The 23,816-nt window shown below is 42.1% G+C and overlaps 1 protein-coding gene across 1 annotated transcript; it reads left to right on the top strand.

Annotated features, from left to right (window-relative positions):
- Positions 1 to 1,178: 1,178 nt before the first annotated feature.
- LOC135196286 (uncharacterized) lies at positions 1,179 to 23,199 on the top strand. Its single transcript, XM_064222990.1, has 6 exons — positions 1,179 to 1,286; positions 3,903 to 4,084; positions 5,331 to 5,486; positions 9,463 to 9,639; positions 10,512 to 10,652; positions 20,722 to 23,199. Exons 2-6 carry the CDS (start codon positions 3,905 to 3,907, stop codon positions 20,797 to 20,799), a joined length of 732 nt encoding a protein of 243 aa, XP_064079060.1. The 5' UTR covers positions 1,179 to 1,286; positions 3,903 to 3,904; the 3' UTR covers positions 20,800 to 23,199.
- Positions 23,200 to 23,816: the final 617 nt, after the last annotated feature.

Genomic DNA, 23,816 nt, shown 5'->3' with positions numbered 1-23,816 from the left:
CATTTAAACCGTACTAATTAATACATTTTGATTGAAATATGCCTAATTCTTATAAAACAAGCTGTTTGCAAAATAAACCGGAACGACCCGTTAGGTTAACATAAAATTTTATTCATAGATGTTTAAAATAACTTTTTTTTTTTGTCAGAGATTAACGGATTAAGGGTTCAGCTGACAATTTGTCACGCCTCACACTAACGCAGACCTGTATCTAAATGTACATCTTTCACAGCTGGGAAATGCAGACATATTTTATACGTGAAAGGTAACCCTTAACATTTCAATTTCAGTCTCAGAGAGAGAGAGAGAGAGAGAGAGAGAGAGAGAGAGAAGAGAGAGAGAGAGAGAGAGAGAGAGAGGGTGGGGGGGGGGCCAGGGAGGGAGGGGAGGGTGGGGGTGGGGGGGGAGAATTAATAACTGTAGTCTACTACTGGTAGTAGGTGAACGATGCTTTAGATAAATGGAAAGACACGCGCTGTTCAAGAGGATCACGTATGGTGTATAGGTCTATGAAATGGTTTGAAAGCGTTAATTTGCTGCACAACGTGCTCATGAGCCGGTATGTCTACTTACAAGTTTGTTTTTTCTCTTTTAAAGAAAATAATCATGACCGGGGCAGGTCTGTATGTCTGTAATTCATTATTACATATAATATCTACCTACCTTGAAACCTAAGTAAAGTTTTAATTATGTTATTCTAGTGAGACTCGGTAAGTTTACACGGCGTCAGTACCAATTATATTTTAACACAAACTGAAGGAAGCTATAAACTATTGCACCTTCCAGACCGTTTCATATATATACCTGCAATAAACAAAATAACCTTTCCACTCGAATGACTGGTTGAAATGGAAGCAACCTCAAGTCAAGAAAAACTGGATGGGTAATGAAAAGAGACGTAAGAAGAAATGAAAAGTAAAAAGCAGAAACACTCCAACGGATAGGGGGGAAAGTAGACTCCTCATGTGTGTCCACTTAAGTTCTTGAGAGCAAAATTTTGAGTCTATGTAGCGCTGAGAATTGTGGAAGAGATGGCCGTTGTTTTATGCCATATGTGTTTCAAGAGTTCGTTTTTAGGTATTTGTCGTATACAAGATATATAAATGACCTATCGTTTATTTAGAAAAAAATATTTTACTCTACTTTAAAGATGGCATAAGTTGTTCGGCTTCGGCATGATCGGTAACTCGGTGACTCAGTCACACACTAGAAGTCCAATAGAGAAGACGGTCTGCTCTCCTTTGCTGCCTTTGTCACACCTTTCTTGACTGGGCAATTATCCTTAGGTAATGTAACCACTAGAAAAGTTTCATGCAACAGAGATGTTTTTGTTTAATGTAGCGCTCAAAAGCTAAACACGAATACTGCTAATTTGAAATATCGCGTTCTTGACACCAATCTCCGCTTTCTAAAATCAAGTGTCACCTTTTTTTTTTCTTTTACCCTAGGCTTACTGTGTGATGTATTTTCGTATCACCCTTATTTGGTTTATCAGTATTGTATATTTTGGCACACATTTACTTACATGTAAGAGTACTTTAGCTGAACTAGCAATGCAATCAATAATCTGTCTCCCTTTTGTATATGTACTAGAGTATAAAAAGGGTACGCGCCGTAGCCCTACTCGATTTCTGCCTTTCGCTCATCACTAACACTGCAACTGAGGATACTTTTCGTCGACGCAAAATTTCTTAGTTTTCATTTATTGTAAGCAATGAGACCAAAGTTTTTTTTTTTTATTAATGTGGTTTTAAGCATTTTAATATTAACGTGGATTTTTAACCTAGCAAACGATAAGCTATGCTTAACGTTCAGTTATGCCTAGCTCTAAGGTACGTCTGTGAAGAGTTCTTCAACTTGAGTACACCACTTAAAAGAATCCCAAGATTCCAAACCATTCCCCTTCGTACTCTGTGCAACTTTCATCTTATTATTCCTCAGCTGGCTTGTTAGTTGTTTCCTGAAACAAATCTTCTCATGCATTGGTTGAGATAAAATTGCACCACTTGCTATCGTCTTGGCCTTATCCACAAAAAAACACAAGGTTGAGCTTTTCTTATGCCTGATATCATTAATAAGCAATCAGTGATATTAATGAACTGTTCTGGGAGAATTTAGCTCATCGCGAATTTAGAAGAGTTTATATAAATGTATTGGCATAGTATCACTATTAGGCCTAGAGAACTAAAACAAATTACCGCGATGCTATAGGCTCATTTTATTTTTCACTGAATATTCATTCTAGCTGATTCTGCAACTGCTTTCTTATTATTTTCGTAACTTCTACCAAGATGAATATGATGTAAAACAATAAGTCACATCATGAGTAAAACAATGAGTCACATCATGAGCTTTAGAAAACAACCAGTACTGGCCACTGGAATAAAACTGATCACAACATTCTTTCTTCCACAGTGGAGTAATTCTTGTCACAAAATTCAACAAGTGATCTTTCTTTACTTTCATCTTCCTCGTTGACAAATGTAAAGTCTGTTCGGCTAATCCATTTCATCTCGTCTTTTTGGAGATTTAAATTCTTACCATGTATAATACAGTTGTCTGATATGGCTTGGGGACTCAATATATATGGGTCTAAACAGTTTCCATATTCACTGAATTTCTATTAGGCAATAAAACCGCCATAAAAAGCACAGTAACGTCCTGGTACTAGTGTTGTGTACACATTACGAGTAAGAAATTACATTGGGAAAAAATGTCTTGTGAATTTGGCAGCCAGCTGATATCAAATTGTCTGAAATAAGATTTGGAAGTTACTTAACGGGATAAGTTACCGCACTGAAAAAGAGCATTAGGCCTATGTTGATTTTATAATTATACTTTGCTAATATGCATGAACGTTTAAAGTAGACAGGGTTTAAGATATATATCAGTTAAGTTATATTTACTACGGTAAACTCAGATCTATGCACCTATTGATGGAATAGCAGAAACTAGCGAGTACTGGGGACGAGCTTTTATGTACAACACTTGTTGTCATAACACCATAGGGACAAAGAATTCTCTCTCTCTCTCTCTCTCTCTCTCTCTCTCTCTCTCTCTCTCTCTCTCTCTCTCTCTCTCTCTATCCTCTCTCTCATCCCTCTCTCTTCTCTCTCTCTCTCGTCTCTCTCATATATATGTAATTATATTATATATAATATATATATTATATATATATATATATTATATATATATATATATATGATCTAATTTGGCGTTCATGTGTCATTTACCTTTACATTATCTGCGAATATAAACTTTATAGTCATCTCAATATTTTGAGCACGAAGCCGATAAATATATCAATACTTCTCTCAGTCTGAATTGCCAAATGTACGTAATGGAAATGCTAAATATACTATGCATTATGTTATGCGTTGGGTCTGATTTTTACCTGCAAGGTTGTGAGGCTAAAATACTCAAGTGCTGGCTCATGAAATTCCCCTCGCATAGTACCAGGATTGCACTTTACGGTCCACAATCAATGGATATTTTAAACCTTCAAACAGTACAAGTGTTCAATTTTGTAATGGAATAGTGCCATGATATGCTCAATAAGTTTTATGTTGTGACTTTGTTACATACGAGAACGTTCTTTTGAATCATACTAAACCAAATAATTTTGCTACACATTACTGATCCCTCTAGAATGTTTTACTGAAATGTCGACAGCGTTTAATAATCTAATAAAGGTTGATATGTCTGGGATCTGAACAAAATTATCAGTAATTACTAATGGATGCAAACAAACCTTTCATGAAACATGAATGGTCTTCCAATGCAGAAGAATTAGGTAGGAGACTATGATTCATTTACTTAACTTTCTCTAGTATCAAGCAACTCAATGTCATCAGGAATGCCATGTTTTAGCAGCTTCAACATATTCTCTTCTTTCTTTGCAGATATGGAAACCCAAGACAAATGCTTGTTTTGGCTTTGTGGGTCTGTGTTACTCGTGTTTTTACCCATCGTTCTGAACTGCTGGATTATTCTACTATGCGCTGGTATGCTTACCTATGAGGACTCTCTGGAAAACGCGAATAATCAAACATTGGTGGAACCAGCTGACGAAATCTGTCGTTTGGTAGGTGTTTTTGTTTATGTAATTATTTATATATTTACTTATTCATCTATCTATCTATCTATCTATCTATCTATCTATCTATCTATCTATCTATCTATCTATCTATCTATCTATCTATCTATCTATCTATATATATATATATATATATATATAGATATATATATATATATATATATATATATATACACGAGTATATATGAATATGCATCTGTATCTTGCGCGCACACACTCATTACCAATACCTCTACTGATCTATTCACCCACCAAGGCTTTCCTTTTATACTTTCTCCTGCCACTTCTGAATTACATACATTTTCACCTGCCTATTTTCCACTATTTTCGCTGACTAGGGGAGTAAGCTTACAAACTACTTTGTTGTTGTTGATGCTGTTGCTGTTCTTGTTAGGGGGACAGGAAAGGCTAAAAAGGTCTGAAAATCTGAGAAGGGTGTTTCGCATTGAGTAAAAGGTACAGGAATTTTAGGAAAGGATATTTATGATTTATTTATTAGAATGAAAATGTAAAAGGTAAATGATGTGCATATTAAACAGTAAGGAAAATTTATTACTAATAAAATATAACGTGCATTTTTTCATCTTCTCTTGGTTATATTCGACATGTTTTCATAGGCTGCTCGTTATATTCAATATATTTCCAGATGCTGTTGATTATATTCGAAATAATTTCTGATGATGCTGGTTATATTCAATATATTTTCAGATGCTAATGGTTGTATTCGACATATTTGCAGATGCTGCAGGTTACATTCGACATATTTTCCTGATGCTGCTGCTTATATTCATCATATTTCCAGATGCTGCTGCTCATTTTCGACATAATTTCAGATGCTGTTGGTTATATTCAACATATTTTCAGATGCTGTGGGTTGCATTCGAAATGTACAGATGATACTGGCTATATTCGGCATATTTTCCTCGTGCTGCTGGTTATATTCGACATATTTTCATATGCTGATGGTTATATTCAACATTTTTCAGACGCTGCTGGTTATACTCGACATATTTTCAAACGCTACTAGTTATATTCGACATATTTTCAGATGCTGCTGGTTGCATTCGACTTATTTTCAGATACTGCCGGATATATTCGACATATTTTCTGATGCTGCTGGTAACATTCAACATATTGCCAGAAGTTGCTGGTTATACTCGACATAGGTTTATATGTTGCTAGTTATAATCGACATATTTTCAGATACTGCTGGTTATAATCGACATACTTTCAGATGCTGGAAGTCTTGGGCGGCTCGGGAGCGACGGAAGGAGTGACCACCTCCTTGAACAACATCATCGCCATGGCAGTCATCTCCATTTTTATTGGAACGAACTATATTTGTCTGCTCTTCTGGATCCACGTCAAGGGCAGGATTTCACTACACTCGGTATGATATACCTAAGAGGTTTTGTCTTCTACTCTCTCTTTCTGTGAAGGCCAATTGTATGCCTAGAGGAAACATAAGAATGTGTACGGCTGTGGCATGACATGAGGAGATATGAATTTTTATTTTAAAAGATAGATGTCGACGACGCGCAGATATATATATACTATATATATATATATATATATATATATATATATATTGAAAGCTAGTATATTATATAATGATATATATGCATATGTATTATACCACATGTATGTATATAATACAATATATATATATATATATATATATTTAGATATGCATATGTATATACTACACATGTAAGTATAATACATATTATATATATATTATATATATCTCTATATATATATATATATATATATATATATATATATATATAGATATATATATGCATATGTATATACACATGTATGTAATATATACAATAATATATATAATATAATATTTATATATATATATATGCATATGTATATCACACATGTATGTATACATATACTATATATAATATATATATATATACTATATTATATATATATATATATATATATATATATATATATATGCACATAAATACATTACATACATACAACCATACATACATACTACATACATACATACACACATACATATGCCATTTAAGCTGAAGAGCCCCTAAAAAAATAGTATTGAGACAGTAAAAAGTTCACTTTTAACATTGTTTATGTATAGTAACTAGTTACGTATCCCAGTTCAATGGGAAACAGTGCTCTTTTGAGTGATGCATATGGTAACTTCAGGACTTACGTTAGTATGTATGTCTGTACATACATACATGTATACATACATTAGTATGTATGTCTGTACATACATACATGTATATTTACATGTATACATATATATATATATATATATATACTATATATATAAATCATATACATAACTTTTGTATAGCCTAAAATCTTTGAATTAAAATTAACATCAAGCACTGTATGAAGTGGTTATTCCAGTCTAAATCTTGTCTAACACTTCTGTATGTAGGAGGCATCTTAATCTAGGTTTCTCCTCATAAATACCCCATTGGTGATGCCTTTTCCTGAACTCTTCAGACAATAAAACTGGGAGGATTTTATTGTTTAGAGGCGAGAATAAAATACTATTCGTCTTTTACATTTAAATTAGGGTCGATTTGTTGTTGCTCAGTCAGGATGCTTAATTCTGGAGCTGAGGTAGCTGCCTGTGTCAGACCAATCCACTTAAAATCTGCCTTGGTGTAAAGCCACAAAGGTAGTAGAGTGAAGCAAGTTTTATATGTATTTGGAAGACAAACTCGTAAAGCTACCACCATTCTCCTACATTTCATATATGGCATAATCACGTTTCGGCTTCCGCCTTTCTAATAATATGCTTATGATCAGGCACAGGCTATCACGAAGCCTCTACTAATGATGGTCAAGAGCAAAACTAGGTTTCACTGTTACCTATTTTCTTCCAGCGTTGAAACTGTTTTGCTTCATGCTTTGCTACCGCTTGGTCGAGAGTGCAGAGTGTGTCTTCTTTTCTGTACAGAGATTCCACAAAAGGGAAAAGTCGTAGCTAAGCATGGGCATCACTCTAATAGAGCACTGTTTCCTAATGACCTGGAATGTGTAACTAGTTACTATGCATACAAAATGTTACAAGTGAACCTTTTGCTATGTGTCTAAATACTTTTCTGTGAGCTCTCCTGCTTAAACGGTGTGCATGGGTTTGACATTTTTTATTTTTTCCACAAGCAGCTAATTGAATATACCAAAAGCCAAAGGACTTAGTTGATTACATAATATATATAAAGAACATACATGTCGAGCATTAAACATATAAAGAACTACATGACTAAGTAAAGGGGAAAATAATTTAGTCGCAAATACCCCTTACATGGGTAGTGTTGGCAATGCTCCTCACCTGGTGCGTTGCTGGTATTACTTACGGCTCTTTGCAGCGTCCATTAGGCTTCTTCCAGCAACCCATTTCATTCCTTTCACTATATCTCTGTTCATATTCCCTTTTTTCCTTCCTACTTTCCAACGTCTCCTAACAATTGTTTCAACATTATTTACAACGCTGAATGACTTCATAGGACCCAGCGAGCGTCTGGCCTTTGGCCTAAATTCTATACTTATTAATTCAAAGAGTGTTTTTCATTTAGCTACTGAAGCAGATCTTCCTTGCGCTTCGTTCCACTGATTACTCAGGCTTGGTAGGGAAGAAAGCTAATTCCGTATCCCAGTAATCCAATAATCTAGTATTAAGTGGAATTATAATGTTGTATTGCAAATTCCATTATCATTGATTTTTCATAACGGAAATGATTGCAGTTCCTAAATAAACCTTCCGGCCCATCATACCTGATGTAACTCTGATTTATCCAATAACAGAATATCTGCCTTAGACAGCTGAATGATTGTATATGGAAATTTGAGTTTGAGGGAGAGTATTATGTGGTAGCAGTAGCCTTGAACTGCTATGAGATTTGGACTCTCTGAATCCGTAAATCCTTGAACATCAAGAATTCATTTCACTGTCACCGGAGAGATTAAATCTGTACGCGTTCACCATCTTACTACTAATGCTACTACCTTCCGTTATTGCTATTCCTTCCTCCTCACTAACTCCCAACCAAGGTATTTTACAATCCCCCCTCAACTCCCCTTGTTCCCCCCCCCACTCCCCTTGTCCCTCCCCACCCCTCTTCATCTGATCAAGACTTAAATTTAATTTCCTCTCTGTAACCTACAGCTTCTTCAGTCTCAAGAGATGAATCCCTCTCCCACCTATTTCTCCTACTCTCCTTCAGTTTTGAGCAGGAAATCTGTGGATATCTCTTGCCAAATTTCCTTCTATACATTATCAAAGCTTTGTATTTAACTTCAATGACAGTATTCCACCTCACAGGGATTAGAGCAGTTTAAAGCTTCAGCTACTGATCCTCATGACAACTCATCATATGTAGCCACTTTTCTTCTACATCACTTCCATCAACCTCACAAACGTATAGTTACTGAGATATTGTATAATACAGAAATTGTAACCTTTATTGTTAATGTGCGTTGACATATTGGCTATGTACTTAATATTTATGTGTGGTCTTTAGTTATATATACTGCCATTATTGATCTTTTCATTACTAAGACATTATCCAGTCAGGTTAGATTTAGTGTGGGTCTACATGGATCCGCCAGTGAAGTACAATGTTGCACCCTTTAATGAATTAATTATGGGAAACCTGTAAAATTTTACACTATGCAGAAGTTGAATTATTATAACAGAATTCTTTATGATATTGGCAAGACTCTCGGTATAATCAAATAGAAACACTGTTCATGTGATAAACTGCCGAAGGCTGAACAGTCCTAATTATGAAAAAGAGATTGAATCGTGGCAACACATTAGACTGAATAACTATGCATTTATAATGGCAGTAATATAACAGCAAGGTCGCTATGGGAAAAGGAGAAAGGAGTGCGATACATCAAAATTAAATGTTGAGAACCAAATTGAGCCAGAAGCCAGATATTAGAAATGAAAGTATAGGCAGTGACGAGAACGTTGTCAAGTGTGCTGCAGTTGTCCTTTCTATAGATCAAGTAGGGCGGAGATTTACCGGCAGCCTTTCCTTCTTGTTATAAAATGCTCTTAACAGGGAGGTGTGTCCAGGGTTAGTCCCATAGGCAATGATTGCAGTACCTGGTGCGTGTCCATATACTTATGTCTTTTTAAAAGAGTTTTTTTCGGTCGTCCGCGGAAAAAAAAAGGTATTCCGAAAGAAACTTATGAAGTTAATTTGAATGTACTGAACTAACCTTTGTTACCTGTAGTATATTTATCTATCACTAGCTAGACCGCTCAGGTAGTACCTCGTAAACGAAGACTATTCAAGATTTATTACATTACTTTAAATGTACTGAACTAACCTTTGTTACCTGTACATTTATCCCAGGAGAGACCGCTCGGGTACCTTCGTAAACGAAGGATATTCAAGTCGTGTGTGGTGGTTTTTACACTGATGATTCTCGTGGATCTGTTCGGGGTGATCACTTCAGGTGCGGTCGTCTTACGAGCTTCGCAAAAAGCTGGTGACATCGCAATCCACTCACAAGAGTCCTCGGCCGGAAAGGTAAGGATTTAATGTTCTACGTGAGTACTTTTTACGGTCAAATGACATGATAATTTACCCTGCTCATCTATCTATTTGTAGATGTCAGTTACAAATATCTCAATCTATTTTCTACATTTCGTCATTTATTCAGCGGTTATTCTGTACACTATGTAAAATATCATGGGAAATTGATCCATTTGTCAACTTGTAATTCATTATTTTATAATGTACCATAAACCTCAGGTTACCTATGACACTTTCAAGTAAGAGAGAGATATCAAAGATATATGAAAACTGACTACTGTTACGTTAGCACAAATTTCAGGAACCAGACTCCCATCTTGCCACCTTCATGAAGATGAAATAGCTTGAAAGGGTTCTTTTTCTACTTGTCATTTTTGCTATTACTGATTATGAATTAGTTGAGACACTGTAAACGAAATTCGTTATCCATTACCGGCAGTATGTCATGGTTTTTTCTAAACATGAAGGAACAACAATCAAAATGAGAAAAATAAGGGTTTTACTTTTATAAGAACAGGTCTTAAGTATCTCGATTTGCAATGCAAGAATTATCAATAAAAATGCGACACTTTCACTATAAATCTTTCATTACAATATGTTTTTAACTTTTAATGATAATGATATATGCAATACTACATCTCAAATCTTACTGGATTTCTTCTGTACTCCTAGAATCTCAATTCGTATCCCAAAGGCTTTCATTGCATACCAGAAATCTAGATTTTCTCCTCAACGTCCCAAAACACACCTTAGAATTTTTATCCGGTAAATTTCAAATTGAACGTTAGATTTAGTCCCATCTAGCCATCTCGCATCTAATGTCTCCTTCATAAACCTCAAATGTCATTAGCCTCATCCTCTTTCAGAACTATTCCATCAAGGAAGAGGAAACTAGCTTCATGTACCTGTACGTAACTGCCGTGCTTTTGGCCTGCTTTGTAGCTGCGGACGTTGTAATTCTACTTATTAAATTGCGCACGAACATCTTATCCACGCGACCTGATGAGGTAAGTAGATGGAGAGTTAAATTGACAGTGCCCTGAGAAATTAAACTGAAGTATTTTCTCCTTGTGCTAATGCAGGATGCATAGAATGTTGCGCAAATGGAAGTTATTAAACAGTAGCACCTCAACTTAAAGGGAGGTTTTGGAGTCTGATCTTACTAACAAGTAACAAAGTTCCTATATTATAGCCTGCACTTCAGCACGTTCTTGATATCGTACATCTAACGGCTATTTCACATGGTTCCAAACCTAAATGAACCTGTATTTTGAAGTTAAAATTCAATTTCAGGGATACATCTATAAACGCGCCAAAGCTAAAATGGTATCACAGGGGAAATAATAATCATAATATGGTATTTGATAAGTAAGGAATTCCCCCAAATTGAAGTCCTATTGAAATTATTCAAAGTAAGAGGCAAATATCCTGTTACTCTTCTGTTATTCATGATCGAATTCTTTCTCATAAAAAAATATATATATATATATATATATATATATACATATATATATATATATAATATATATATATATATATATATATATATAAATATATATATATATATATATATATATATATAGATATATATATTTATATATATAATATAGTATATATATATATATATATATATATATATATATATTGAACGAGTTGAACAGAAAAATGACAGAAGTGAGGCCTAATGGCAAGTGGATAATTTAAAAAAAAAAGAGGAATGGATGAAATCATGAAATATTACTGCTCAAATTGGGTTAGACCCACTTGCCTTAATGTGAACAGGAATGAATGGACAAGACACCATGGTGCAATGCTAGAAGTAATTTGCACAAGATTTGGTTTCATGCCATAGCTAATATATTTGCACAATAAACGCATATAAAAATTATAATTCAGTGTATAATTTGTCCCTCTTACTCTCTTGTAAATTATTTAAAATATCATAGTCATTATCATCAGAAATATTGCTATTGATAATGATACTCATCATCATCATCTTTATTATTATTATTATTTTATGCTGGATATAAACCCTCTTTTAAACATGTTGGTTCCGATACGTATACAAACCCTCAGTCCTTTAACAATAGGAAGGTACTTAGTGGCAGCTGAGCCGGTCGTAAGCTTCAAACAAGGGGGTTCGGTAGTTAACTACTTGTCCGGCAGTTGGCGGTCAGCTCGGCTGCGAAGAGAGGAGTACTTTGCTTTCAGCCGCGCTAGTGGATGGACGTGCTGCTCGTCTCTCTGCCCGCTTCTGTCGTATGCTTGGTTTGCTTCACTGCATGAAGACTTTTTTGCTTTTCCTTTTACTGTGTGCTAGTGCAAAGGATATAAGTAAGTATGTGTGTATTTTTTTTATTCATACAGTGCTTTATTGCTGTGGATATGGAACCACGAGAGCCAGAGACCCCCTCGCCCCCCCCTCAGCCGCAGATTGTGCCCTGGTGTGGAGGGCCGTAAATGTGGGGCCTTCCGATCATCTATAGAGGTTGATCCTCATGATTTTTGGACTCGGTGTAGAGTGCGAGAATACTCTCGCACAGAGACATGTGATACTTGTATTTTTTGGTCGGAGGAGCAGTGGGAGCGCTATGGGGGGAGGAAGAAGCCACGCAAGCCAGCCAAGGAGTCGTCGGAGGGTTCTCCGGCTACGCCCTTGGTCACGGACACGTCTTCCTCTTTTCTCCCTCCATCTCAGCTCCCTCGTATGGCTCCTTCTCTTTCGGGGGAGGTTTCTCACTCCTTCTCCTCTCTCAATCAGTCAGGGGTGGGGGGGTGAGATACCCTGACATCCAGTTGTACTCGGGGTCCTCCGTTTGCTCGGGGTGGGAACTGTCCCCCCCACCCGGGGCGAGGGGAGACCCCCCCACTAACTCACCCGACTTTTCCTTCCTCAGACTTGCTGGCCACGGGGGACGATCTCGGACGGGCCTGGTACTTGCTGGGGCTGCAAGGGACACCGACGGTCCAGGGGCTGCCGAGTCACCTGGCGAGAGGGGCCATGCCGGTAACACACGGGCTGACCACCACGACTACCACGACGGTGTCCACGCCGGGCTAAGCTGCTCCGCCACACCTGGTGTACACTCAGCACGTAGCCACGGTGACCCCGACAGCCGCTGTGCAGGCACCGCTGCCGGAGGTTTCGATGCCCGCTGTGACACCGCCACCTGGGTTTGCCGCTCCTGCTACAGCCCCGGACTTCCGGTGTCCAAAGAGCTCTCCTCTACACCTGCCTCCTGCGCAGAGGATGCTGCCGGTTCCTGCCACGCCTCCTGTTCCTGAGTATGCTGCTGCTCCAGGCCTGGTACCAGTTCCTGCTGCCGTCGTTCCTGCCCGTGGTGTTGCTGCTCCCACCCCAGATCCGTCCGGACAGGTGCAGTCGGGCCCTGTTGCTTCGGCAACTGCCCCGGCTCTGTCCTGGATGGAAGACCTGATGGTGGTGCTGAGGAAGCTGACGAAGAAGAAGAAGAAGAAGAGGAGTAAGGTGTCGTCTTCGTCTTCATCGTCTTCTTCGTCGCCGTCATCTGCCGCCGCTTCCCCTTCAACTTATAAGGCTCCACAGCCGAAGAAGAAGAAGGTTGCCTCCTCCCCCCCTAAGAAGGCTCACACTGAAACTTCTAAGGGTCCGTCCCACTCCGGTGGGACGGTTGGGACTTCCGTTGGTCCTCCTGTTCCTTCGGGAACGGGGCCCGTTTCTCCTTCCACAAGGAAGAAGAAGATGGGGACCTCACCTGGCGCCAGAGGTTCTGCCTCGACGCCAGGTACCTTCTCGGCCTCTCGTTCGCGAGAGTCACCAAGTGTACGGTCACTTGCGGGTGACTGTACAGCCAAGACCCAGGCAACCGAGTCCACTTGGTGCCAGGATCCAGGCACGGAGCGGAAGACTGGCGGGGGTTGCTCAGGCGACTCTCACCAGACCAGCGATCGATCTCGCGGCGACGCGCTGGTACCCAGGGTTGACAAGACGGTCCCAGACCGCTCGCGGGCTGAGGCAAGGAAACGGTCCCCTCGGTCGCCTGAACCAGCCTCGGCTGGTCCAAGCGGCGTGATGCACCTCGCTCCCACCGCGACAGCGGACTCTGCAGGTCCCCTGACCGCTGCTCCTACCGGGACCAGGCGGAGAGTGAGACCAGCAGCAGCTCTTCTGACGCTCGGGACCGTTACCACTGTTCTCGGTCCAGCCGCTCTCCCCGGGAGAGCCGCTCGACCAGGCCTGCAGCCTGCAGCCCCCTCAGCACACCAGTTCTGCTGGTGGACGCGGGGGGAGCGTTAGGTCTGCCTCTCCGATCCCTTCAACTTCCTTGGGCTTCACCGGGAAGAGCGAGGCGATCAGGAGTGATCGCGATCCCGCCACGACGCCCTACGAACCTGGCACGGTCCTCGGACCAACCAGATCGTACGTGCAAGTGGCAGGAGGAGACCAGGAGGGGTCTGTCGTGGTTCCTCCTGTGGAAGGAGGAGGGTCTCGGGAGGCATTCTCGTTGAACGGGCTTGATGGTCCGTCTCCACAGGATGCAGTCACTCCTGAGATCCAGAGGTTGTTCGCGGAGGTAATTGCGCTGATTCGTCGGCACAACGACCTCGAAGAAGGATCACCGCTCCCATCTACCGAGCCCACATCGGGCTTGGAGTCATTCTGGGGTCCTAAGAAGGAACCCAGGACGACGGTGGGTCTGCCGCGATTGGCTTTGGCTGACAGCGTACTGAGCCAAGTGGACGCTCTTGTCTCCGGACAGGAGGGTTCGCTTCGGTCCGGCAAGTCTGCCAAGCTCCTTCCTCCACCACTGCTGCCCAAACAGGTTAACCCAGAGCTAGCCAGGTTAACTCCGGGGGTGTCTCTGCCCCAGCTCCTGTCGAGAACCAAAGAACCTTTGGTTCTCACAGCAGGAGGCACTTGCCTTGGAATCTACCGCAATGGCAGCATTCCAAGCAGTCTCATGGCTCGACCTGTGGTCCCTCACAGTGTTGAAAGCTGCGGCCGGCCCACCAGATGGCTAACCTGTGGGCCAACCTGGTTCTCCAGCGTAGAGACACTGTTCTCACCCGAGTGACCAGGGCGGCTGGGTGTGAGGCGGCTCTGGGTCTTCACAACGGACCAGTGCGGAGTTCCGTCTTTCTCTTCCCCAGAGAGATGGTGGACGCTGCGGTGGAACAGCGGCGCACTGACAACAGTGACCGTCTTGTCCACCAGGCAGTCTCGAAGATGGCTGGGCAACCTCGGACAACTGCAGCTAAGCCCAAGAGCTTAGCTAGCGCTTCCTCTGCGGCCAATACGGTCGCCTCGTCGAAGCCGAGAGGAAAGACTCTGCCTTCGACTTCTGCTGTAAGGAGTGACCGCAACCAGCCCTCCTCCCAGTCCTTCTCTCGAGGAGGATCTGGGACGAAGAAGTCGAAGAGAGGAGGGAAACGCTAGAGACGGCATTCCCCCTCACTTACTGCCGGAAGTGGGGGGGTGCCTGGCAAGCCATTGGCCAACATGGCAGCGCTACGGTGCGGAGACCTGGATAGTAAACGTCCTTCAGGAGGGATATTTACTACCCTTCGAGTCTCAGCCACCCCTCACCTCCAACCCGGTCCATCTGCAAACCTACGTTCCTGGCTCGACCAAGGATGTGACTCTTCAGCAGGAAGTAGAAGCCATGCTGAGCAAACATGCTTTGGAGATTGTACAGGATCAGTCGCCCGGCTTCTACAGCTGACTCTTCCTAGTGGAGAAGTCCTGGGGGTGCTGGCGCCTGGTGATAGATCTCTCTCCCTTGAACCGATTCGTTTGCCAGACTCAGTTCACGATGGAAACCGCACATTCAGTGCTTGATTCCATCAGGGAGGACGACTTCATGCTTTAGGTGGATCTGAAGGATGCGTATTTCCAGGTACCCATCCATTAATCCTCCAGGAAGTACCTCCGCTTCATCCTCGACGGGACGGTGTACCAATTCAGGGCACTTTGTTTTGGTCTCTCAACCACCCCACAGGTGTTCACGCGAGTGTTCACGCTGGTGTCGGCTTGGGCCCACTCAGTAGGGATATATCTCTTGAGGTATCTCGACGATTGGTTAGTCCTGGCGAGCTCCCACTCACAGTTGCTGCAGGACAGAGATCGACTCCTCGAATTCTGCCGTGATCTGGGAATCGTAGTGAATTACGAGAAGTCAGATCTCGAGCCCAAGCAGAGGATGAAGTACCTGGGCATGCTGATCGACACGGTAGCAGGGCGAGTCTTCCCCGCAGATTTGCGGATCAGCAGGTTCAGGGAGGCAGCAAGACAGTTCCTGTCTCTACAGGAGCAACCAGCTCAGCAATGGCAAGTCGTGATCGGTCACCTGTCGTCTCTCGAGAAGCTAGTCCCTCACGGGCGTCTTCACCTGCGGTCTCTTCAGTGGAGACTAAAGGAGTGTTGGTCACAGGCAAGGGACCCTCCCTTCTTCCCCGTGTCCCTCACGGAGGAGGTGAGGCAGGACCTAGCCTGGTGGCTGGACGATGGGAACCCCCCCCCGCCCCCGGAGATGCCGCTCTTCTTGGACGCATCGATCGAGGGATGAGGCGCACACCTGGAGGAGTTGCTGACTGCAGGTGTGTGGGACCATCGCAACAAGCACCTTCACATCAACATCCTGGAGCTCAAGGCAGCGTTCCTCTCTCTCCAAGAGTTCCGGGACTGTCTGGTGGGACACTTGTTGGTGTTGATGAGCGACAACACCACAGTAGTGGCGTACGTCAACAAGCAGGGGCCTGTGTCCCTCCCTCTGCACCAGTTGACGTTGCAGGTGCATGAGTGGGCCGCGGCGCACTCAGTAGAGATGTCGACCCGCTACATTCCAGGCAAGAGGAATGTGGTAGCCGACAAGCTCAGCCGTCAGGATCAGGTGATAGGAACCGAATGGTACCTTCATCCAGACATGGCAGAAAGGCTCTTCAACCTGTCGGGGTGTCCAGTTGTGGATCTGTTCGCCACCCGGCACAACAGAAAACTCCAGGTTTTCTACTTGGTTTTGCCGGACCCATGGGCAGCTGCAGAGGACGCTCTTCAACATCCGTGGTACAACCTCTTCATCTATGCCTTTCCCCAGTTCTGTCTGATTCACAAAGTGATCAGCAGGGCGCTGATCACTGCGAACCTTCGGATGATCCTGGTGGCACCCAAACGACCTCAGGCTGTTTGGTATCCAGACCTGCTGGCTCTGCTTGCCGAAGCGCCGAGAGAGATTCCCCCTGGCACAACCTCCTGTGCCAACCACACGTAGAACGGTACCACTGGTCTGTTGAGTCCCTGTGTCTTCACAGCTGGCTATCATCAACCATCTCTTGCAAGCGAGAGGCTTTTCTCGCAGCACAGCAACAGAGATGGCTGGATACCTCAGACAGTCCTCTGCAGCTGTCTACCAGGGGAAGTGGTCCGTCTTCTGTGGTTGGTGTCGTGGATGGGGTCTCTCTCCTCTCAAAACCACTCTTCAGCAGGTAGCAGATTTCCTAGTCTTCCTTCGCCAAGAGAAGCTCCTCTCCGTCTCTGCAGTTAAAGGATACAGAGCCGCCCTGCCCTGGCCCTAGTCCTTAAACTGCGAGGTGTGGACATCTCCTCTTCTTTCGAGATCTCTCTCCTAATGAAGAGCTTTGAGAGGTCTTGCCCACCCAGGGAACTCAGGTCCCTGGGGTGGGATGTGACTCTCGTCCTTAGGAGTTTGACTCGCAGACCCATCGAGCCACTCCGAGAGTCGTCAGACAGTGATCTGACCCTCAAGACCCTCTTCTTGCTGGCCCTGGCATCGGCGAAGAGAGTAGGGGAACTTCATGGTCTTTCCTTCGATGTCAAGCATTCCAGGGGATGGGGATCTGAGACGCTCTATTTTGTCCCAAACTTCGTAGCGAAGACTCAGAATCCTTCGGTCCCTGACGACCAATTTGTGTCCTTCATGATCCCCTCCCTGAAGGATTTCACCGATAATGATGCGGATGAGATGCTGCTTTGTCCTGTGAGGGCGCTATGGCGCTATCCGAAGAAAACTCGGCACCTCAGGCCTGAGTGTTGGTGCCTCTTCGTTAGCACCGGGGTTACCAAGAAAGAAGTTTCCAAGAACACTCTTTCTTTCTGGCTGCATGAGGTGATCAGGAGGGCGTACGAGACAGCTGGCAGTGACAACACCCATACCCTTCGTCCGAGAGCCCACGAAGTCAGAGGTATTGGTTCAACCCTTGCGTTCCGCAAGAACTTCTCCCTGGCACAGGTTCTGAAGGCAGGGGTTTGGGCCAACCAGACCACCTTCACTTCACCCTACCTTCAGGATATCACCCACAGGTCCTTGGACACTTTTTCTCTGGGACCCGTGGTAGCTGCTCAACAAGTTGTATAGTCTACCCAGCAACCAAGCGGACAGAACAGCATCGCATCCTAGTGTGACTGCATGAATGGACGAGTGAAAGAGAGTGTGACTGGCTTCTCTTCCTCCTTCGTTCTTTTCCTCTACCTATGGGCAGAGGGCCGCGGTCATCACTTCGCTGAACAGGTAAGCTACACAACCGAGCTCCATTCTATCCCTTTCAGTAGGGATAGGAGTGTTTATCCACCACTCCCCGACAAAGGTGGGGGGAGTGGAAGCCAACAAGAGACAAACCCATAACTTTACTTCAGCTCTTGAAGTAGGAACTAGTTCTTGCTTTTTGCTATTTATAAGAGGTACGCTTGCCTCCCTCTTATAAATCTGGTCCAGAAGTCTGACCACTGATCCTGCGGTGCACACCCCGATCAGCTGGGTAGAGGCTAGGATCCCTCCCTCTGCTCTTACGACCAGGGAGGGAATCCAAGGTAGGATGAACACCAGTCTGCCTAAAGCAAAGTGACTCCTCTCCTCTCAGTCGAGCTGACCGCCAACTGCCGGACAAGTAGTTAGCTACCAAACCCCCTTGTTTGAAGCTTATGACCGGTTCAGCTGCCGCTAAGTACCTTCCTATTGTTAAAGGACCTCAGGTTTGTATAGTTAGGAAAAATACAATTTCAGACAAATTGTTATTTTATTATAAGTGATTGCTGCCTAAGCTGCGGTAATTTTATAAAGGTTCTTCTCTATTTTTCTAATTATTGTTTTCTCATTGTTGCTTAAACTGGTGAGCAATGCACCGAAGGTTGACAGATCTCAGTTATGTAATAGTCAAAGTCGGTTGGATTTTTATTAGTAAAAAATTCCCCACCATTGACATCACCATGGATCGTCTACCAAGACCCGTTGACAGCCCCACTCAATATCCCAGAAACCTCTTTGCGCACCTTGCTGGACATCTGTACAAAGAGGGCTCCTTTCTCCACCCATCGAGGACAGAGGTTCCACCAGAAAGATGGTGTTGCCATGGGCTCTCCTCTGGGAGGCCTCTTTGCCAACTTCTATATGGGCGCCGTAGAAGAGAGGGTCTTCGCCCAGAGCCAGCACCCCCGCAAATACGCCTGTTACATAGATGATATTTTATTGCAAGTCGACACCGAGGATGAGGTAGAAGCCCTTCGTTGTCGATTCCAGCAATGCAGCGTGCTAAACTACAGTCGAGTTTAGCACCAATGACCGGCTCCCTTTCCTCAGCGTCCTTATAATGAAGATAGAAGACGGTCTCCAAACTTCTGTCTACACGAAAAAGACAAATTTATTAACGTGCCTCAACAGGGATAGCGAGTGCCTTGACAGGTTTAAGAGCACTACCGTTAGGGCTTTTGTGAAAAGGGCCCTCTTCCATTGTTTTGCCTGGCAGGACACACACTTCTAGCTTGATAGAGCTTCACAGATGCTCGTGAACAATGGATATTCTAATAAGCTCATCAACCGAGAAGTGCGCACCGCCCTCGAAAAATGGTACTCAAATGAGGAAGAAGACCCACGACCCCGCCCCAGCGAGAACATCAAGTTTATATATTATAAGGCCTTCATGCACTCTCAGTACCGTGAGGAGGAGAAGTCGATGAAGATGATCATCAAGGAGAACATCCTCCCCATTGAAGAAGGCAAGATGGTGGACCTTATAATATACTACAAAAACAGGAAAACAAGAGACCTAACCATGAAAAATAACCCCTCAAGCAGACGAATGTAGTATACATAAGCCCCGCACGAGGATGTCCTGGGAAGTACATTGGAATGACTACAATGCGTCTTGCGAAGAGAATCTCCTGTCACACCCAATAAGGGGCTATCAAGAATCACGCCCTCACCGCCCACCGAGACACAATCTCCCGCGACTGTATTATCCGCAACACCAAGATAATAGGGAGAGCACCCAATCCTCGCCGTCTGCGCCTTCTGGAGGCATTACTCATCCAGGAGCAAAAGCCCCCCATGAATACGACATAGGAGGCCTTTTTGCTCCCAACCTGCAAGTGAAGGAATACACCAGTTACTGCAAACTTCTCCATATCGCTGCGTGAAAATGCCCCAATTCAAGAGGAAAATAACACGGAAAATGACTTTAATACCATGAATAATACTAGTAGTGACGTCACGCAGCCATTGAGCAATCAAAACGAAGCCTGACGTGATGCTATGCAGCTGAGAAGATCAGTGCGCCTGTTGAGTATGCGCTTGCGGGCTGGCTTCAGCCCGCAGCCAGGCAGCCAATCATAAAGCAGCTCCCCATTCACTAGCCAATGAAAAGGCAGCAGCACGAAGGCCCCCGCTGCACCGTTACAATAAAAGCAGACAGACTCACCCTCTCACTTCAGTCCATCACCCACCTCCGCCTATGAGGATGTCTGAAGTTTTCAGACAAAACGTCGCAGCCCCACGAAAAGAATAGAAAGGAATAGAATTTAATTTCAATTCTACCTGCAATAAACTCTACGGGACAAACCCGAAAATTTGACTACCACCGCTGGAATTTTTTACCAATAAAAATCCAATCGACTTTGACTATTACATAATTGAGATATGTCAACCTTCGGTGTGTTGCTCACCAGTTTAAGCAACAATGAGAAAACATTTATTAGAAAAACAGAGAAGAACCTTTATAAAATTAATGCAGCTGTGGCAGCAATCAATTTTAATAAAACATTATTATTATTATTATTATTATTATTTATTATTATTATTATTATTGCAGGATCAATGGCAGTCACCCGATGACCTCATCCCATATTCATATGATCTTCAGGCCCTAGGAAATCCTCTACGACGTTGAAGAGAAAAGTATCGTAAGAAAAGGGCAAATAAGATTCAGTATACTGCAGTCAAGGAAGAAATGTTTTTTAAGAAATGGTGAAACTGTTAAGAGAAGTAAGAACGCCAATTCTTAGGGTTCAAGAAATCTTTTTCGTGATCAAGTGATTAAGCTTTATGTTTTCGTTCTGTCGAAGTAGTCAAGGAAGGAAAACAACATTACACTTGCTAAATGAAGTTAAGTTTAAGTCTTGGTTCAGTTTTGTAAGCGAAGAGCTTTTGTCAGTGCGGTCATTGTTGCGTTTTATGTCTAGGCCAGTTTAGTCAAGTATCACTGATTAGCTTACTTATGGAGATCATACTTTCTTTATAATTTTTATGCTTTCGAAGACATTTTTGTTATTGTCACGGCCGGTCAGTCTTATTTAACACTGACGCTTACCTTAACGGAGTCAATGATTGTTATGTCTGGAATCATACTCTTCCAAAAGAGATCAATAGCCATTCTGTTCTTTTAATTGCGTTCTTGGCTTTTTGCCCACTGGGGAGATTTACATTAATCTGCATTCAGGCATTTGCCACTGTCCTGGACTGAATCACTTTGTCTCCAGCCAAGCTTCTACCAAATGTCACTAATCATGATTTTAATATAAAATCATCCTTTTGCCTCTGTGATGACTGATCAGTTTTGTACACATCATATTTTCTTGTAGATCACTGATTAGTATTACAAGCACAGTCATACTGCTGTCATTATTTGTGCTGACAATTGTTACACGTGTAACCAACTTTCTGTGGTTTTGCGTTTGCTATCATGCCTGTGTCAACTATGTTACTTTCTACTTGGCCATCAAGCCTGACTTCTCCACCTTCGACTCCCGAAACCTTGAAAGGCAATAATAGTTGAAGTGTTTCAATGGTGAAATTTTTTATTCGCATTATTCTTATGACTCTCACTCCTTTATATTTATATTACAAGTATTGTTACCACCTTTCATGAAAAAGTGACGTTAGCACTATTAATGTACATTAACACCAAACTCATAATTCGTGAGTGTAGCAGAAGTATCATCAGCATGTTTATGGATGGCATCAGGGTGTTGTCATCCAGCTTCCCGGAACAGCAAAAGACGTAATCATCCATGTTCAGGTAATAGCAAAAAGTTGTAATCCTTGTCTATGCAACAGCTAGCGATGCAAATATTCATGAATATGGCGCAAGGCAGTCATTCCAGGTTGGAGTATGTCTAAATCGTGTATCTGCAAAGGGCAAAACAAAGGAATAGTAAATAAGTTGTTTTACTTAATATTTTCGTTACCGTGACCACCAGTCAGCCTTTGATCAATCCTCAAGCTTACAATAAAAAAGTCAGTGATTATTATGTCTGGAATCACTTTTCCAAGGGTAATTAACAGTCAATCTCATTTATTTGCTATTCTGTCTTGATCGCCTTTAGCTTTACACTGAGGGGTGATCTTTGATCGATTGTATGTTTACAGTCTTCATGGCAGTGTAGTCATTGTAATTTAGCTTCTATCGCTGTGTTACTAATCATAATTTAAAGTTGAAATCATCCATTTTGTCTATGTGATCATTGATCATTAAAAAATATCACATTTTCTTTTAGATCTTTGATTGATCATTACAAGTATAGTCATGCTCTTACCACTGTGTTGAAAGTTGGTACGCGTGCTACCCAAAGTCTTTAGTTAGACGTTTACTACATATTTTCGTTAACTATTTTACTATTTGCTTGGCCATCAAGTCTGAAGTCTTCACCATCGATTCCTGAAACCTTCAAATACTGCGGTCACGCTATTAATAGTTAAGTGTATTAATTTTAAAATGTCCCATCTCTATTATTCTTATGACACTCAATCACTATATTTATATTACTAGTTTTGCTATCCATTCATTCATGTGAAATACTGACTGTTTACGCGCATGAACTGTAAACCGTCATAATTCGTGAGGGTAGCTGAAGCATTATCATCATGTCTATGGAAGGCATCAGGAATAATTATCATTGTGTAAGCAAAACCAGAGGGCGTCGGTATCGAAGTCTCCAAAGCACCAAAGGATGTAATCATCTATGTTTATGGAGCAGCAAAAGTTGTTATGCTTGTCTATGCAACAGGTAGGGCTGTAAATATCTGTGAATATGGCGTAAAGCAGATATTCCAGGGTGAAGTTTGCCTAAATGTGTGTGTTCTCGAATGGTAAAAGGCTAAACAAAGGAATATGAAATTTCTGAAGGGGTTATACTCACATCTTTATTAAGTTGCATTATCTACATCAGAGTTACTCAATATGCTTGTGCACGAAAAAAAGTGAATGATATGTAAATAAGTTCCTTGAAAGATTGCAAATTGTTTGGTTGTGTATTCATATGTAACTTTGCAGGACTAGCAAAAATATAAGTTATTTGGTTACAAAAAATTTCATTTATCCTAGAACAGTCTGCTATAGTTTAGCAGCGACGCCTTAAGTCGGAGTACAATAACCTTAATGAAAAATGATTAAATTCATAATTTACGTGATTTGTCGGCGTAAATAACCTCTATTGCATAAATGTTATTTGACGCATAAGATTTTAAGACTGAGGATGCGGCAACAATATAGCAGACTGACGATGCTTATCGTGCCCTACTGTGTGATGGAAAACAATCTTCTTAAATGAAAGATTTTGCATTTATGGAGACACTAAAGAGTGTATCATCTTATATATTTGGCACGTGAAACGATAAATGATTGGTCAAATGGGTTAACTCTGTACCATTGGGAAGTGTTATAATAGTAAATGGTAGACGTGAATAATGGCAGTTTTCTTTTGTTGTTAATATCTGCACTGAGTAATACATCATCATGCATGCAGTCAAACAACATATAATATAATACTGACTAGTTGAAAATCCTGGATTACTTGGATATTTCACCGTTTTTATTGTTGGAGATCGGCAACCCCTAGAATGATCGGAGCGTTAATCGATTTTCTTGTTCCTATCTAAGATGTAGAATACTCTTCCCAATCCTCAGCT

The sequence above is a fragment of the Macrobrachium nipponense genome, chromosome 17 (genome assembly GCF_015104395.2).
Source record: "Macrobrachium nipponense isolate FS-2020 chromosome 17, ASM1510439v2, whole genome shotgun sequence".
In the NCBI taxonomy this organism is placed as follows: Eukaryota; Metazoa; Arthropoda; class Malacostraca; order Decapoda; family Palaemonidae; genus Macrobrachium; species Macrobrachium nipponense.
This window is presented reverse-complemented; position numbering and strand designations above follow the sequence as displayed.

Coding starts and splice junctions, on each gene's coding strand:
- LOC135196286 (XM_064222990.1), top strand. CDS start 3,905: ATGGAAACCCAAGACAAATGCTTGTTTTGGCTTTGTGGGTCTGTGTTA. Junction 5,487..9,462: donor GCAGGATTTCACTACACTCG/GTATGATATACC, acceptor CATTTATCCCAG/GAGAGACCGCTCGGGTACCT. Junction 10,653..20,721: donor TATCCACGCGACCTGATGAG/GTAAGTAGATGG, acceptor TTATTATTGCAG/GATCAATGGCAGTCACCCGA.